At 39.8% G+C, this 15,298-nt stretch overlaps 1 protein-coding gene across 1 annotated transcript in view; it reads right to left on the reverse strand.

Annotated features, from left to right (window-relative positions):
* Positions 1-14,524, reverse strand: part of prkcea (protein kinase C, epsilon a) — a 48,704-nt gene extending 34,180 nt beyond the window's left edge. Inside the window, exon 1 of the mRNA XM_081600609.1 lies at positions 13,375-14,524. Within this exon, the coding sequence (XP_081456735.1) occupies positions 13,375-13,719 (345 nt within the window). The 5' untranslated portion in view covers positions 13,720-14,524. The remainder of the gene's footprint in view (positions 1-13,374) is intronic.
* Positions 14,525-15,298: the final 774 nt, after the last annotated feature.

Genomic DNA, 15,298 nt, shown 5'->3' on the forward strand with positions numbered 1-15,298 from the left:
CTCGTGCTGAGTGAGACTGCATGACAGTCATGCATCTTTAATGTAACATCACAGACAGCTAATAATGTAAGAAGAGCTGGAGCTTTGTGCTGGTCGGAGGGGTGGGGGGGGTAGAGGCCCCTCCACCCCCCCGCCCCCTCCCCCAACGTCAAGCAAAATTATTGGTGCTCCTGGACTGGCTGCTTTGAAACCAGTACCATGTGATGGCAAATTTTTTTGCCATCACTGAGCTTGAGTTGTTTTTGAAAGGAAAGGACAAAATGCTGGTGTCCAGGTGTGCAAAACTGGTAGATAAGCATCAAATTGTAGCAACTGCAACCGCAGATAAAGACAGCACACCACACTTCTCATATTTTTATTGGAGAAAATGTAAAAACCATTAATTAGCCACCACTTTAGATAAAATCCAGATAAAATCAAAGTCTGGTGTTGTAATGTAGCAAACTGTGAAAAAAAATACATGAATACATTTGCAAGAACCCATAGATTAAATAGAATGGACATTTCCAGTTACATCATTAAAGCCTGTTAAGTCATCTTAAAGATCACAAACAGTGCAGATGAGCGTGTGATATCCAGATGGACTGGCAGACGGTCTGATGAGCAGCCTCTGGGGATCAGCCAGTCACTGCCATCGGATGAAAACAGCCTTCAGAAAGATCCAAGTTGCATAAGGGAGCCTTGACTGGGGCTGCGTGATTGGAGGAAATTATCTAATCAGATAGTACGCATAATTCTGTCCACACTAATGCAGTATGTGTCTACCATGACGGTTTGATCATCTTGTATGATGAAAACATCGAACAAAGAGGGAACTGTTTGGTGCCGAGGTCTTTAAAACCAGTGACATAGAAATCAGTTGGTTGAACTTTCAACTGGTATGTTTTCTTGACCTCACATTTTTAAAAATATGTGAGGTACAATAAAATGTTCATTTTGAAATACCCAAATATAGGAAAGGCGAAACGGAGACAACAATAGCAGATCCATGATGTATTTACACCACCTTGAAGTTCATATAACTTCCATCATATTTCTAATAAACTATAATCAAATCAAATTCTTCTGTTTGTTAATGAGCTTACAGATTGGAAAAGCTTGAGTTTACAGTTTTAATGCATCCGTTTCTTTCAGTATTTAACCAGCTGATCATTGGTCAGCAAGCAAGAGATTTCAATCACTTGGCCAGTGCAGTAATGGTTTCAATGGTATGTGTTTTTTCAGGCATATGCAACATCTGAATATTTCAAAGTTTTACATTTTTCTGGATTTCACAAAGTAAAAAATCCTCAAAACGTTATTCTCTCTATAATTTAACAGAATAGATGTACAGATGTGTTTCTCTGAAATCTTATGGTGGAGTTTGTCAAAAACACGGATGCCAAAGTATTGATTCCACCTGCTGACCCCAGGCTCTCAGATTTCCTCCCATTCCTTACCTGCAACTGAGAACACACATGAACTGCGCTGCAGCGTGCACCACTCTCGGACACCCAGCGATGACCTTGTTTGGCATCAGTGAGCAGTACAGTGTGCTCGATTTTTTGTGTATGTGGTTATGAGTCTATTGTGAGTGTGACAACAGTGCATCTTAAATCCAGCCTGTCCTACTTAAACAGTAGGTCAATAAGGGGAGTCTGATGATGTCACTGTTGAGGGAATGGAGTCTTTGGGTCAGGAATGAAAGTAAGTTAGGATGAAATACAGCTGGTGTGAAAGTAAAAAAAAAAGGACAGGAAGAGGTAACAAGAACATCCTGCTGTCCCAAGTACAAAAATAATCTGTTGCTAGTCGTTTTCAGTTTTAATTCTACCTTAACCAAGTCAGGATATTGCAAGATTTTAGTATTTTTTTGGTTTAGCAGAGGAATGACCATGTTGCAAAGCAACTTAAACTTTAGCTTTCTCTATTTTTGGCTCCCAGTTTCTTCAAGGGTCAGCAATGCCAGTGGTTCCTAACCTTTCCTAACCCCCAGGTTTAGGATAAAAATATGCTACAGCCCACCCTATCAAAAGGCAAAGTTCAGATATGTTCGATGAAGTGTCAGGAAATGGGAATTCCTGAAATATCAAAGATGACCAAAGTTTAACTAAGTCTAGTTTAACTGTAATAGTCTGCCTCTTGTTTCTGTGATCAAACTCAAAAGAAACGGTTGGCATTCATAACATTAAAATGTTGCTCTTCAAGATGTCTTTCCAAGAGGTAGAAGTTAAAATTTCAAACTCCCTGAATTTTGTGGACCTTTCAACCTTCAGTTTTTGAGAAGATCTGAGCGGCCGATCCAAAGAAAGTTGTTACTGAATCCTGATAACACTTAGGTTCACCATCAGTCGGTCACTAGTTAGAGCCAATCAAACTCAAAATCTGTAGCAAGTCAACTCTACAGTTTATCTGAAAGCATAGACATTTATTACAGTCACACAATATGGCCACTGTTAAGAATAGCTAACTCGATTGAAACTCGACTCTGTATGCAAGTCTGGGTCTTTTCCACTTAATAGTAAGAGAAACTACATAGAAGAGTGGTAATAAAGCACAACCTAGTCTTGCTCAGTAGTATGATGCATTTGGTGGTCAACAACTGCAAATCTGAAGATCAGTCAATTCTGGTCATCAGCTACTTAAAACTACTATATAAAAGAAAGAAAAACAATAAAATCCAATTTACTGTTTGTCTAAAATTGCTAAATAAGTTCAGGATTTATAAGAAATGTGTTTGGTGTGAAGGTGTTGTCTGTATTAGCAATACAGGAAAAAAGATCTCCTTATTTATTAGTTTTTAATTCATAAACATGGAAATTAACCTGGTTAGAGCCTTTAAAGTACAATCAGTGGTGATGGATTGTGGATCTTCTGATTTGTGTTGAGCATGTGTCATGTGCCGGTGAAAAGTGTCAAACTATCGATGGCTGACGTTGGATCTGGCTCTGCAAGGTAGCGTTCCAGAGACTGATCATCCGGTCTCAAAAGCCCACAAGTTTTCAAAAGCCTCAGAGCTCCCAGCCTTCTGCAGGACATATTTACATGTACACACAGCTTCACTCTACACCTCATCTCCAGCTTCCTTTACTTCATCAACCAGCCCCAGTTTAATCCATCCTCCTTTCATCTCCTCTAAAACTCTCATCTTGCTCTTCCTCTGAGACCTCTTCCTACTTCTTTTAACACTACATACAACTTATGACTTAAATAGAAAAACATCTAAAGTCTCAACGTGTAAAGTTGCACCAACCAGACTTTTCTTGTTGATATGGATACCCATTTTTTTGAGGACTTAAAAGTTGGTTCTCACTTTTTATTGTGAAGGCTAACAAACCGCTGCAGGTTTTTGGATAGAAGTAGTTTTGAATCCAACAGAAAATGTATTAATAAATTAAAACAATGTTGTCATTTATGAGTGAAAACACTATGTTCCAAGATTATTTCTTAATTTCATTGAACTCAAAAGAAGTCATTGGTTTAAAGACCAAACCCTGGTAGTTCTTAGTTGTGATGTATTTAATGAATCTGGGACGGTATTTATTCAGTATTTCACCTATCAACCATCAATCAGAACAGCCTGATTTCGCAGGCTGACTTGGTGCATTGCTATCAATAACTGCTGATCATACAGTTGAAAGAATATAAAATATAAACCTCCTTTTCCGACCAAACTACAAAGGTAAAATAAATTGGCTTAAATGTTTATAAGAGAGCTCATAAAAATGATCTGTTCATTTTGAGCAAGAACATCTGTGGTTAGATCGAGGTGCTCCATTAATGTTATGGCAGCACATCTGGGTGTTGTGTATAGTGTGAAAGTGAACGGTAAAAGCAGTGATTGTTTATCCATGGCACTGTGAAAAAGCAGAAACGCCCTCAATATTCTCAGTTAGAGTGAGGAGCTGCTTATATATAGAGTCACAAATTTAACAACAACGTTCTGTAATTCCTTTTACCTTGTCTACTAAAACGTTTTACTTTCTCCAAATTGAAATGTTCCAGTTGCAGATTTCAACATGGGTTGTTTTTAAAATATGTTTTCACACAGCCTCAGTTCTGTAATGTGACCGGACTTTACATGCTTTACTGAGGTTTACTTCAGAAAAAAAGTTTTTAAAAAAATCCATCGAGTGCCTCTACAGTTACTATGATTTAAATAACCCGGTGAAACATGTCTAAATCTGTCTTTGCTTCAAATTATGCAACACGGTAGACAGCACAGTTAAGTTGCCTTTAGATGGTTATCTTGAAGAATCAACTGCATCTTTATGCGGGTGACTGCAGTGAAATTTCCCTTAAGCCACGAGGAATGGAGAAACTAAAGCTGCAGTAGATAACTTTTGTAAAAATATTTTTATATATTTGTTAAAACTGTCCCAGTCAGAAACAACCAGAGTCAGAAGAAAGGCCTTGTCACATAGTCACTGCCACTTCCTCTCTGCTATGCTACAGCTCTCCCTAATCCTGATGCTAAGTAGCCTGCTGTGCTAGTTAGCATGACCACCAATGACTGAGGATAAACAATTTTCCTGTAAGATTACAGCAAGGTTAGGTTGTTTTTCTGTTATTAGCACAGCTGGAGCAAACGATCAATCTTGAGCTTGTGTCTTGAGCAATCTTGAGGTGTGAGCAGCATATACATAAACATGATTGATAGCGTTAAGACCCTCCTTCTGGCTCTGTAGTTGTTTCTGACAGAGAGCAGTGTATTTCTATAAATGACAGTAGGACTTGAGAAAAGAGGCAGAGGAACTTTTTTTTCACAGATTATTGTACTGTCAGGACATGGTGACATTTTTCACAAATATGTAAAAAAAGAAAAAAAAAAGAAAAAAAAAAAGAGATTTTTATAAAAGTTACTTACTTTTGCTTGTTTCTAACTTTTATTCTGGTGCCTTAAAGAACCACAACCAGTTCTACTTTGTGCCATCTGTCCTGCATTTCCCACCAACTCTCACCCAACCATACCCTCTCTCCGGTGTGTCGGTGGGTGAGATACTGTTTCCATGGGGATGGACTGTTGCTGTCGCCATGGGTACGGGCTCCACCGAGCATCTCAATTACTGAGTGGGACAATTAATAAGCATCAAAGCCTGGTTAATATTTCACCAGCGACTCAAAGCAGGTCCATGGGAGATGGAGAAGTGGCCGGAGACAAAAAGATAACAAGAAGAGACCGCAGAGAGATGACAAGACAAGGGAGAAAGTGAGAAAAAAACAACAAATATGAGGAGCTCGGGCTTCAGTAGTCATCTGATGAGCAGGAAACAAACCATGTAATGGACTGGCCAGACCTTGTCTTCATAAAGCCCAAAAAACATGCTGGAAATTATCTGCTTCGAGCTACAAGGTTCCATCCAAATGTAGATTGAACAAATATGTTTAAAGGGTTAATTAGCTAATTTGATCAATCCTATTCTTATCCGCCTTTTGACCACATTTAGACAGCAATATATGGCCTTACGTATACATCTTTCTATCTTTAGCTTTCAGTCACATTTTTTTGTTTACACTAAAGGCAGTGTGTTATGGCGGGTGGGTTTTTTGGACTTTAGTTTCATTCGTGTTTCTGTTTGATCATTTCCTTATTGTTTATGGTCTGATAGGTTCCTATTTTAGTTTACCCCTTTTGTTAGTTCAGTTATTCTCATTGGTTGTGCTTTGAATTTGCTTCTTTACATTTCTGTTAATGTTCAGATTTGGTTCAAATTTTCATTTCATTCCCTTTGCTTGTCCTCTTCTTCAGTCTGCCATTCTACTCTACTTACCTTACATTAACTCTTCTGGTTGTTTTATCATGTCCATCTTTCCCTGATTGTATTCAAGATTCCTGGTTTTCATTGTTCCCCACTGGCTCCTTCCATCGCACTCCCGTGGCTTCTCGTGTTTTACCTTCTTTATTCTTCATTGTTCCCGGTGTTCATTGTAAGCTTCCTTTTATTTTTCCATCCTTAAAATCTCCTTTATCCGTAAAGTTTCTGTACTTGGGTCCTCTTTTGCAACCAAACATTACACACTGTCCTCCTTCCTTCCTTGTTTATTAGTGAAGTCTGTCTCTTGAGTGAGATTTTACAAAAAACAGGCTGTTGGTACACCCAATGGCCACTTTTTTTTAGGTTCACCTTGGTAGAGAACCACCTATTACTTTAGGAACCGTGTGGTGTTTAAACGATGATTAGGTACTACGGAGCCCAAAATGTACCAAGAAAATGTGTCCTACACCATTACACCACCACAACATAGGATGGATGTATCCATGCTAAGATCTTACCCTAAACCTACCATCTGAATATCATAGTTAAAATCAAGATTCATCAAACCAGGCAACATTTTTCTAATATTTTGATGTTTGATAAACCTGTGTCAGTTCACTGTTTTCGGGTAATACAAGCAATACCCATAGTGGTCTTCTGCTGTTGTAGTCAAATTCCTTTAAGAGTTTGCTTGTTCAATCTTCAAAGGTGGCATTCTGCACAAACTGTAACAAGTGGTTGTTTGAAAGACTGTTGCCTTGTTATTATCTCGAATCAATCTGCTCACTGCCCTCTAACATCAAGGAACCTTTTTCCACATAACTGCAGATCACCAACAATGATGCCAGGCCACTGAAGTCCCTTTTTTCCACCATTAAGATGTCATCATCATGGAGTTGCTTAAAACAGCAACATTTTAAAATTAACCATTACCAACTACATTGTTTGTCAATCTGCCAACCTGTGGAAAAACCCAGCTAAAACAGCACCTCATTCCACCTCATTCCAGCTTTTGAGGTGCAACAATTTTCTGGCTGTATAAAGGGTCAACCGCAGGGCAAGTACTTTTGATTTTTCAGAGTGAATGTGAAACCACAATACACTCAACCAGACTCCAAACTACCATTTGCTCTGCTGTCACATTTTGTGCTGACTGTGCTCCAATGTTATGACCACATACATAAATACTGATGAACCAACACAAGGCGATATCAGCTAAGATGTTCCCACCCAAAGTTAATTTTTCTTATATAAATACATGGCAGTATGACATATTATGGGTAAGATTACTATAAACATTATACGTTTTAACACTTTAGCAGCATTATAAATAATTGCTGCTTTTTGTTTTAAATAAAAGTAATTTGAAACGGTTGTTATTTTAAAATTATGTGTAAATAACTTGAAAGCTTGGTACGTTAACTCTTGCTCATTGTGCCATGAGTTACAGGACTGAGCTGATGTAATCCTCCATTTATTTATCTTTGCAATAATTTAGCTACAGAAAAAGCTTCTCCATTATTGGCACAAATGTTTAAGCATTTGAAAAGAAAAGCTTGACTGATCTGACTCAGACAAGCCATTAAAACATTTCCATCATCTGCCTCCTTGAGTCCTTCCCATCCCCACTTGGAGAGTGAAGAGCAAAGGAAGGTAAGAGTATCAGGAGGAAGTAGATAAAAGAGGATTTTCAGGCACACAAGAGTGGCAGGAAGGAGGAAGATGATGGTTAGAAGAGGATAGGGGATAAGTGTAAGATGAGAAGGAATTTTTCCTGTTGGGGAGGGAGGAGAAAGGATGAGGGAGAAACGGTTGGCACGAGTGGTGAGTAATGGAGTAATGCGGGGAGGAGGGGAAGTTGGTGGGACTGCGTCGCTCTGAGGCAGATGTATTGAAGCGCCGGCTGGCAGATCAATAGGATGTGCTCAATCAACAGAGTGATCCATATGCTCTGACCTAACTTTAGATGGCCGAGAGTTGAGATGCGTGTGAGTGCGAGTGTGCCTATTTATATATACGCTGACGTATGCTGACATAGTAAATGGTTTCCCTTTTGTTTTTTTCCCCAAACAAAAGACCTCATTCAGGTGGACATGCTGCCTCTAAAAGCCTTAAACAGAAAGTACAATGAGGATTTTATAGTATTGCATCACAAAAAAAGGCTAACTAAAGACTTCAATTTGACTTTAATTCATTAGAATGACTATTGTCCTCACATTAAATTATTGTCATAATACAATCAACTCTAGTTCATTTATCTAGAAAGTTTGGTTCATTTGGGGAGGTGTGAATGCACAATCAAATTTTGATGCAGTCCAAAAAAAGAGAACTCTGGTCCATCTAAAAACCTACGTCACAGTTCGGTTGAAGTGAACTCTGATGCGGTTTGAATGCATGTGACTGCCAAGCAGACCAGAAACCAGTAGACTACACTGCAGGGAATTCTGGGTACAAAACAAACGCTAGTGGCTTTTATGAAAGACAAAAGAGAAATCTCCCAGCCGCTAAATTTTGATGCCGCTCCATTTTTGTTTACATTTTGTGAAGAAGTACATTGTCATCGTGTCTTCTTCAGAGGTTTTCATGTAGTTTCTTTTAGTAGTTCTTGGTGCAGCGCCACCACAGGCGAGGAGGGGACAGGGTTTTTCAAAGGGTTGGGATAGTTTGACACACTGCAGTGTGAAAGTGAAAAGCACCAGCTGAAAATACAACAAATGTTGCAGTATTGGTCCCCAATAAATCCCCATTAGTCTAAAATTATTAAAACATTAATGCTAGAACAATAAAGCAGCATACAAGATTTTAAATCCAAGAACTTATTTTTTTATATCTACAATATGAGAGGCTGCAGAGCGGTGTATTATTAGCAATGTTGCTTTGCACCAAGAAAGCCTTGGGTTTGAATCCTGGTCTGGGGGTCACGAGTGGTGAGTAATGGAGTAATGCGGGGGAGGAGGGGGGAACATACAAACATACAGGAGTTTGTATGCTCTGGTGCATGCGTGGGTTCCCTCTAAGTACTCTGGCTTCACAGTCCAAAAATACAGCTGTTGGGTTAATTGGCATCTCAAAACTGCTCTTATGAGTGAGTGAGTGTGTGTGCGGTTGTTAGTCCCGTGTCTGTGTTGCCTTGCATGGGCTAACAACTTATCCAGGATGTGACATGCCTCTAGCATAATGACAGGCAGCAGCAGGCCTGCATGTACAGTATAGGCGGGTACAGGCGAGGGATGTTGTGCGTTCAGAAAGCAAAACGAACAGGAAGATTCAAAAGACGAAAACTGATTACACTGGCTGGCAGCAGCATCTTGCAAATAATTACTATCAAAATCTGAGTTTGGAGCTTAAAAGCATAGATAAAAATACATATAAAAACTCCTAGCCACTTATAGATTGATGACATTGACTTGTTAGTTTGTTTTTTGTATCTTTGCATTTTGAAAAGTTGATTGCTTGACACAGCAACTTTTGTAATAACACACCCTCACTACATTTTCTCAGTAGATAGTTAAGGATACAGAGACATATCCTTCACAGATGATCTCGTTTCCAACAGAACCTCTACGGGGTACAGTTTATTAATCTTTATTTTTATTTTAGGCCTTGTGGCAGTTTTACTGAAAGTTTCCTGAGTGTTTTTCACATCATAAAATTCTCTGCAGCAGAGGGGAACACAAAGAGGCCCAGACCAGCTATCTACAAATGACAGATCTAGAGCCAGTAACTACTTCTGCTCTCCATTTTTAAATGCAGGAAATGCATTAAACTTAAAGCCACAATAAAAAGATTAAACAGTAGAACATGAAGTGCAGTATTAAGGTCAGTACGGAAGCTTAATAGTAGCCTGCTTTATCTGATGTTTGTTTGGGATCTTTGCATTGCTGGTACTGTACCAGGGTTTCCCCCCAGTGTATTATCAGCCTGGCGGGCCACCAGGCTTTACTTGTGCCCCCACCAGGCTTAGCATTGCTTATTTATTCAAGTCTTTTTAAAATATTTACATTTTTTAAGACTTTGTAGTTGGTGTTCAGGTATTAATTTTTCAGTCTTTCAATAACGCATAATTATCAAGTGATATTTTCAAATTTCCTGTCAACTTTAAACATTTTTCAACTCAAAAACATGATAGGCTGCTGGATGAGTGATTGCCAAGTGCTCCAACCACCAGACTTAGCAAATTTTCTGGGGGAAACCTTGCTGTATCAAAGTTTCTGACCCAAATTGTCTTCAAGGGCAGCCTGCAATCCATCAAGGCTAAATTTTATCATAAACTGGTGGAAGCAGCACAATCCTGAAGGTGTGTTTCGTATTGCTTCTAACCAAGGTCTGCAACAGGGAAGTAATCAATTCAAAAAGTGCATCTCATCTTCTCCTCTCTTTTCTGATGAGAAGATAAGATGGAAGCATTTTGTGGCTAAACTGCATGTGGCTGAGGTGGAACCTGCATGAATTTGGTGAATTTATATTTTTCAGCCAGCATGTATAATTCTGACCTGATACAGATTAGAGAGAATCCATGTTAGAAATGATCATTATTACACCCCAAATTACTATCACACACAATAATAATATACTCATGCACACTTCTGATGAGAACTGCAAATATGTTTTTATTTACATACAATTACTAAAAGTTTTTGCCTTGTTAAAGCCGCATACTCTGGCTCCGTTCTGCACTACAAAATTTCCACAGGTGCAGATTAGAAAGTTGGTGGTTACATGTAGCACTTGTGGTTGTAAAAATGTAAGAACAAGCGCAACATCTGGGCCGGTAGTGCCAGTGCTTTTTGAGAGAGCGCGGCATTGCATTTTTAGACTGATAAGAAGATAAAACAAAAGGAAGACGTCTGAGAGGGTAACGACAGAGAATGTGGGCCTTTTTGACGAACTGTCATATTACAGCCATAAACTTTAATTATTAGGCATTTTATTTGGACGTCACCAACACAAAGCAGTGCACAGCTATGAAGTAGGAAGAAAAATGCTTCATGGTTTGGGAAAATCTTGTGCAAATTAAAATCTTAAAAGTGTGGAATGGATATGAATTCGCCCTCCTGAGTACATACATTGTTTGGAGCAGTATTCTACAGCTCCTTAAGAGAAACCATGTGGCCTACTGGATGCTTCTCTGATTAATGCTCTCTCAGTTAAGGTGGGTACTGTCTCCATTTTCAGATGATGGACTGAACTGTTCACTGTGAGATGTTTAATGCCTTGATGTTGTTTTTATTGATTGATTGAACCTAAACCTGCTTTTGGCTTCTCCAAAACACTCCAACCAGTCTGCTCTACTCCTTAGTGTTTATGATGTTGTTTGTTTACTAATATTCTCTAACAAACCTCTGAGCCCTTCACAGAACGAGAACTCAAACAATTAATTGTCATTAATCGATTATTTCAATTATCTTCGACTAGCTTTGTAATCAATTACTTGCTAACGAGAATATAAAGACTTAATACAGGCAATTTTCTGAAAGAATAACAAACTCAGAGGAGTACTTACATGAAAACTATGCAAAAAATCTAAACATTTTGCATTTAAGTAAAAAGAAAAAACCTTCTTTGTCCGTTATATTGCTCTACCCAATACTCCTCAAGTGGAATAGCTTTAGCTTCACCTGCATCAAATTCTGTAGAAAAAATCTCAAACTAAGTACCGTTAGCGATTATTTATTGATTGGTTAATCCATAAAAATGATCAACAGATCAATCCTACACTCTATTGGTGCTATGTCAAGCAACAAGAGCTGAGCTTTTCAAATATTTATGTCAAAAACATTTTTTTTAGCTTCAAATTCATCTCTTGCTACAAATGATCAAGTGTATCTGAAGGACAGCTGTTAGTTATTTTCTCATTTAAAAAAGCAATCAAATTATTTATTTGCTTATTTTAATGAATTTCCAGTGTTGTATGAAATAAGTTTAAGTGACTAAATGAGACATTTGCAGAATGCAACAATTTATTATCAGATTGATTAATTGTCCAAAAAAATCAAAAGAATGATCAATTACTATGATAATGGTTCGTTGCAGCCATAACTCAGAGCTAGTTTGCTGTATAGTATTCACCAATTCTTTATTACTTGTGAAGTATTATCCCCTTCCTCAGTTTTACATAGTCTACTAACAGTTATGAGACTTCTTAAAATTGGATGGAAGGAAAGGGAAGCCATTGCAGCTGATTGGTGTGGCAGTTTTTTCAAAAATATGTGTACATTGTGTACCTGGAGGTACTTTCCACTGCTTAACACAATGCATCAAACTACTATGCAAATAAAGCAGGCCTTGTTGTATTTTTGTTTTGTTGCAAACCATAATGTTCCTTTTAGTTATGGTGGCCCTGAGGTGCAAACCACTTCAACATTAACATGGCACAATTACAAATTCAAAAACCCAACAACATTAACAAAGCACTACAACATTAACAAAACGGAAAGAGCATGTCCCAGTTGGAGACCTGAGAAAAAGCTGAGTGGATGACTGTGCTTTTGAATCGGAAGTAATCGCTTGAGCGGGTCGGCCCGTTGTTGCGATACATTATAGCATAGACATTAAAGGGTCCGCCATATTGAAAGTGGCTTATTTGCCAGCAAGCTAATACAAGTAAATGGACCGAACTTCGTAAAGTGCCGTTCTGCAAAGTAATTTAAGTTAATGAATGTCACTGACACAATCTCTCACACACCATTATATATAGAAATGAAAAAGAAAACTCTATGGACAACGTTTCGAACTTTTTGATGTGATTATTTAATTGTTTTGGGGCACAATAATTACATTTGATATAGCTGATTCTGATAAATCGTTTTTATTGATGAACACACAAGAAACATCTTACAGACAACTGACGTAGCTTAAAGTAATCATGTTTGACCACTGACAAACTTCTAAGTAACCATGGCAACATAAACAAACAGCAAAAGCGCCCGTTACAGGTTTCTCATTGCCTCTCCCTCTTTACCCTCTGTAGAAAAACTACACAGTATAAAAAAAAAGTTAGCTAAGAAAATAATCAGGGCAGTGAACTGGGCCAATTTAGTTACGAAGGAAATATTTCTTGGTTGTTTAGAAGTTTGTCTCACCACAGAAATGCACAGTATTGGCCACAAAGTCAAGAAATTCTGCACGTAAATTTACGTTGTTGTTATTATCTTTAATTCTTACCTATGAAAGGTAGAGGTAGTGGATCCACTTTATACTGCAAAACCGTTTAAACTAGTTCAAGCAGCACGTTCTCTCCACTGCCATTTTCAAGATGGCGGTGACGTAAGTAGGACTGAACATAAACATATTCATGCCTATTGTCCAATCAGCGATTTTTCAGGTTTCCAACTGGGACATACCTTTTCCGTTTTGTTAATGTAGTGCTTCGTTAATGTTGTGTTTTGAATTTGTAATTGTGCTTCGTTAATGTTGTTGTGTTTTTGAATTTTTTGAATCATTCAATCAATCAATCAAATTTTATTTGTATAGCACATTTCATTGAAGTGGTTTGCATCTCGGGGCCGGTGTGTGGTCATGCAAACCTGTAGCATTCATGCCACACACACACACACACACACACACACACACACACACACACACACACACACACACACACACACACACACAGGCACTAAAGTTATGCATCTGCACATACCCAGTCTTCGTAGTGCCTGGTTCCGTTCTGCAGCAGGTCCTCCAGCTGGATGGTGCAGTTGGCCACGAAGTCGTCATACCCGATGGGAGCATCGTGGAACACCGACAGTTCCAGTTTGCGTGCCTCTCGGACCTCGGTGCAGAACTCCTGGTGCCAGGCCGGATTGTTGGTCTTGGTTCTTGTGGCGGTCTGGCCCAGTCGGGTCTCGTCCAGGTTCAAGGTCAGGTAGGGGTCCAACAGGAAAGAGCCGCTCTTCCCCACGGCGTGACGCAATGCCCACGCGGTGGGCTTCAGATCCGCTGCTTCAACCACCCGAATCTTCAGCAGGCCGTTAAAGACGGGCATGGCTGCGGGCTGATTAGGTGTGTGTTAACAGAATGGATAGCAGTCTCTGTGTGTGTGTGTGTGTGTGTGTGTGTGTGTGTGTGTGTGTGTGTGTGCGTGTGTGTGTGTGTGTGTGTGTGTGTGTGCTTCTCTGTGTGTTTGCTTCTCTGTGTGTTTGGGTCTGGTTGTTCCCGCTCCCGCACACGGAATGTTTCCTTCCAATGAGCGGGGTAACTGCACAGTCCTGCTACATCCCACAATGCCGCTGGTTCCTTCACTCTAACACAGCCATGTCAGAATACCGCGATACCCTCAATAACGGAACACCAGCGGGCTGAAAACACGCAGTTATTACCGCACACTCACTGCCCTCCGAGGCTGCCTGATGAAGACTCTCCCACCCCGAGCGGTTGTTTGTTTATGTTCGATCCCAAAATTCCCGTTTCCGCGGAAACAGGACAGGGCTTAACGGCTGGGAACGGAGGAAACGCGGTCTAACTGTCCTCACGCGTAGCTCCGCGGCAGTCCTTTGAGTGTCTCCGCCGGGTCACGGTGGGAGAGAGCGGGGGCAGCCGCGCCTAGCCATCCGGGATTGCTGCTCCGCTTCCAGCCCCGCCGCGGCTCGCTCGCTCGCTCGCTCGGTCCTCCTCTGTGGTAATCTCCAGGCTTCAATCTCCCACCACAGCGGGTGTTTGCGCTTAGTCTGTCAAGAAGAGTGTGTTTTAATCCGCTCTATGCTGTGGTTTTTCGGGTTCGGGAGCACCCCAGACACATCACGGAGCTCCGCTCCCGATCCGTTTTTTTCCTCCCTTCAGTCCCTGCGCGCGACCCTCGCTTCCCGTCCCCTCTCTCTCCCAATCCGTCAGTGAGTGGGTATGGCAAGCTGACTTACCATATAATGTGTTGACACAACGTAGTGCAGGTTAAAGCCGCCGTATGCAACTTTAAAAAATGTTTTTTTGTTGTTTTCTTTTACATATTTGTTATAATTATCACTATGGTGACAGAAAGGTATGAGACAGATCATCTGTGGATAAATGTTCTCTCAGTTCTCCCAGTGCTAACTAGAAACAACCAATCAGAGAAAGGAGGCAGGGTCTTAGCAGTGTCAATCACCAATCCTTGCGGCACTGCTCATTCCTCTCTTCTCTCTCTTGCTCTCTAATATGCTGCAGCTAGCACAGCCTATTATTAACGCTCGTACTAGTTAGTACTGGCACCGTTATCACTATGTCCAGATGCACAGTTTTCCTGTAACGGTAAATTGTTTATCCACTCTTAGTACTTTTAGCAGTGCATGATTGACAACATTAAGACCTTCCTCCTGACTCTGATTGGTTGCTTTTAACCAGAAAGTGCATTTTGCAGACTGCAAAAGTAGCAATAGCACAAGATGGAGAAGCTTGATTTTTTTTTTGTTACAGATTATCTGTGTCATACCATTCTCTCAGGACAAGGTGACAATTTTAATAAATATCAATCAAACAATCAACTTGTATTTGTATAGCACATTTTAGCAGCAAGGCATTTCAAAGTGCTTTACATAATAACAAACACAAAAACACATATTCATGCAACATAGAATCAACAATTAAAACAC

Source organism: Poecilia reticulata, chromosome 19 (assembly GCF_904066995.2).
Source record: "Poecilia reticulata chromosome 19, P_reticulata-male-v2, whole genome shotgun sequence".
NCBI classification, from domain to species: Eukaryota; Metazoa; Chordata; class Actinopteri; order Cyprinodontiformes; family Poeciliidae; genus Poecilia; species Poecilia reticulata.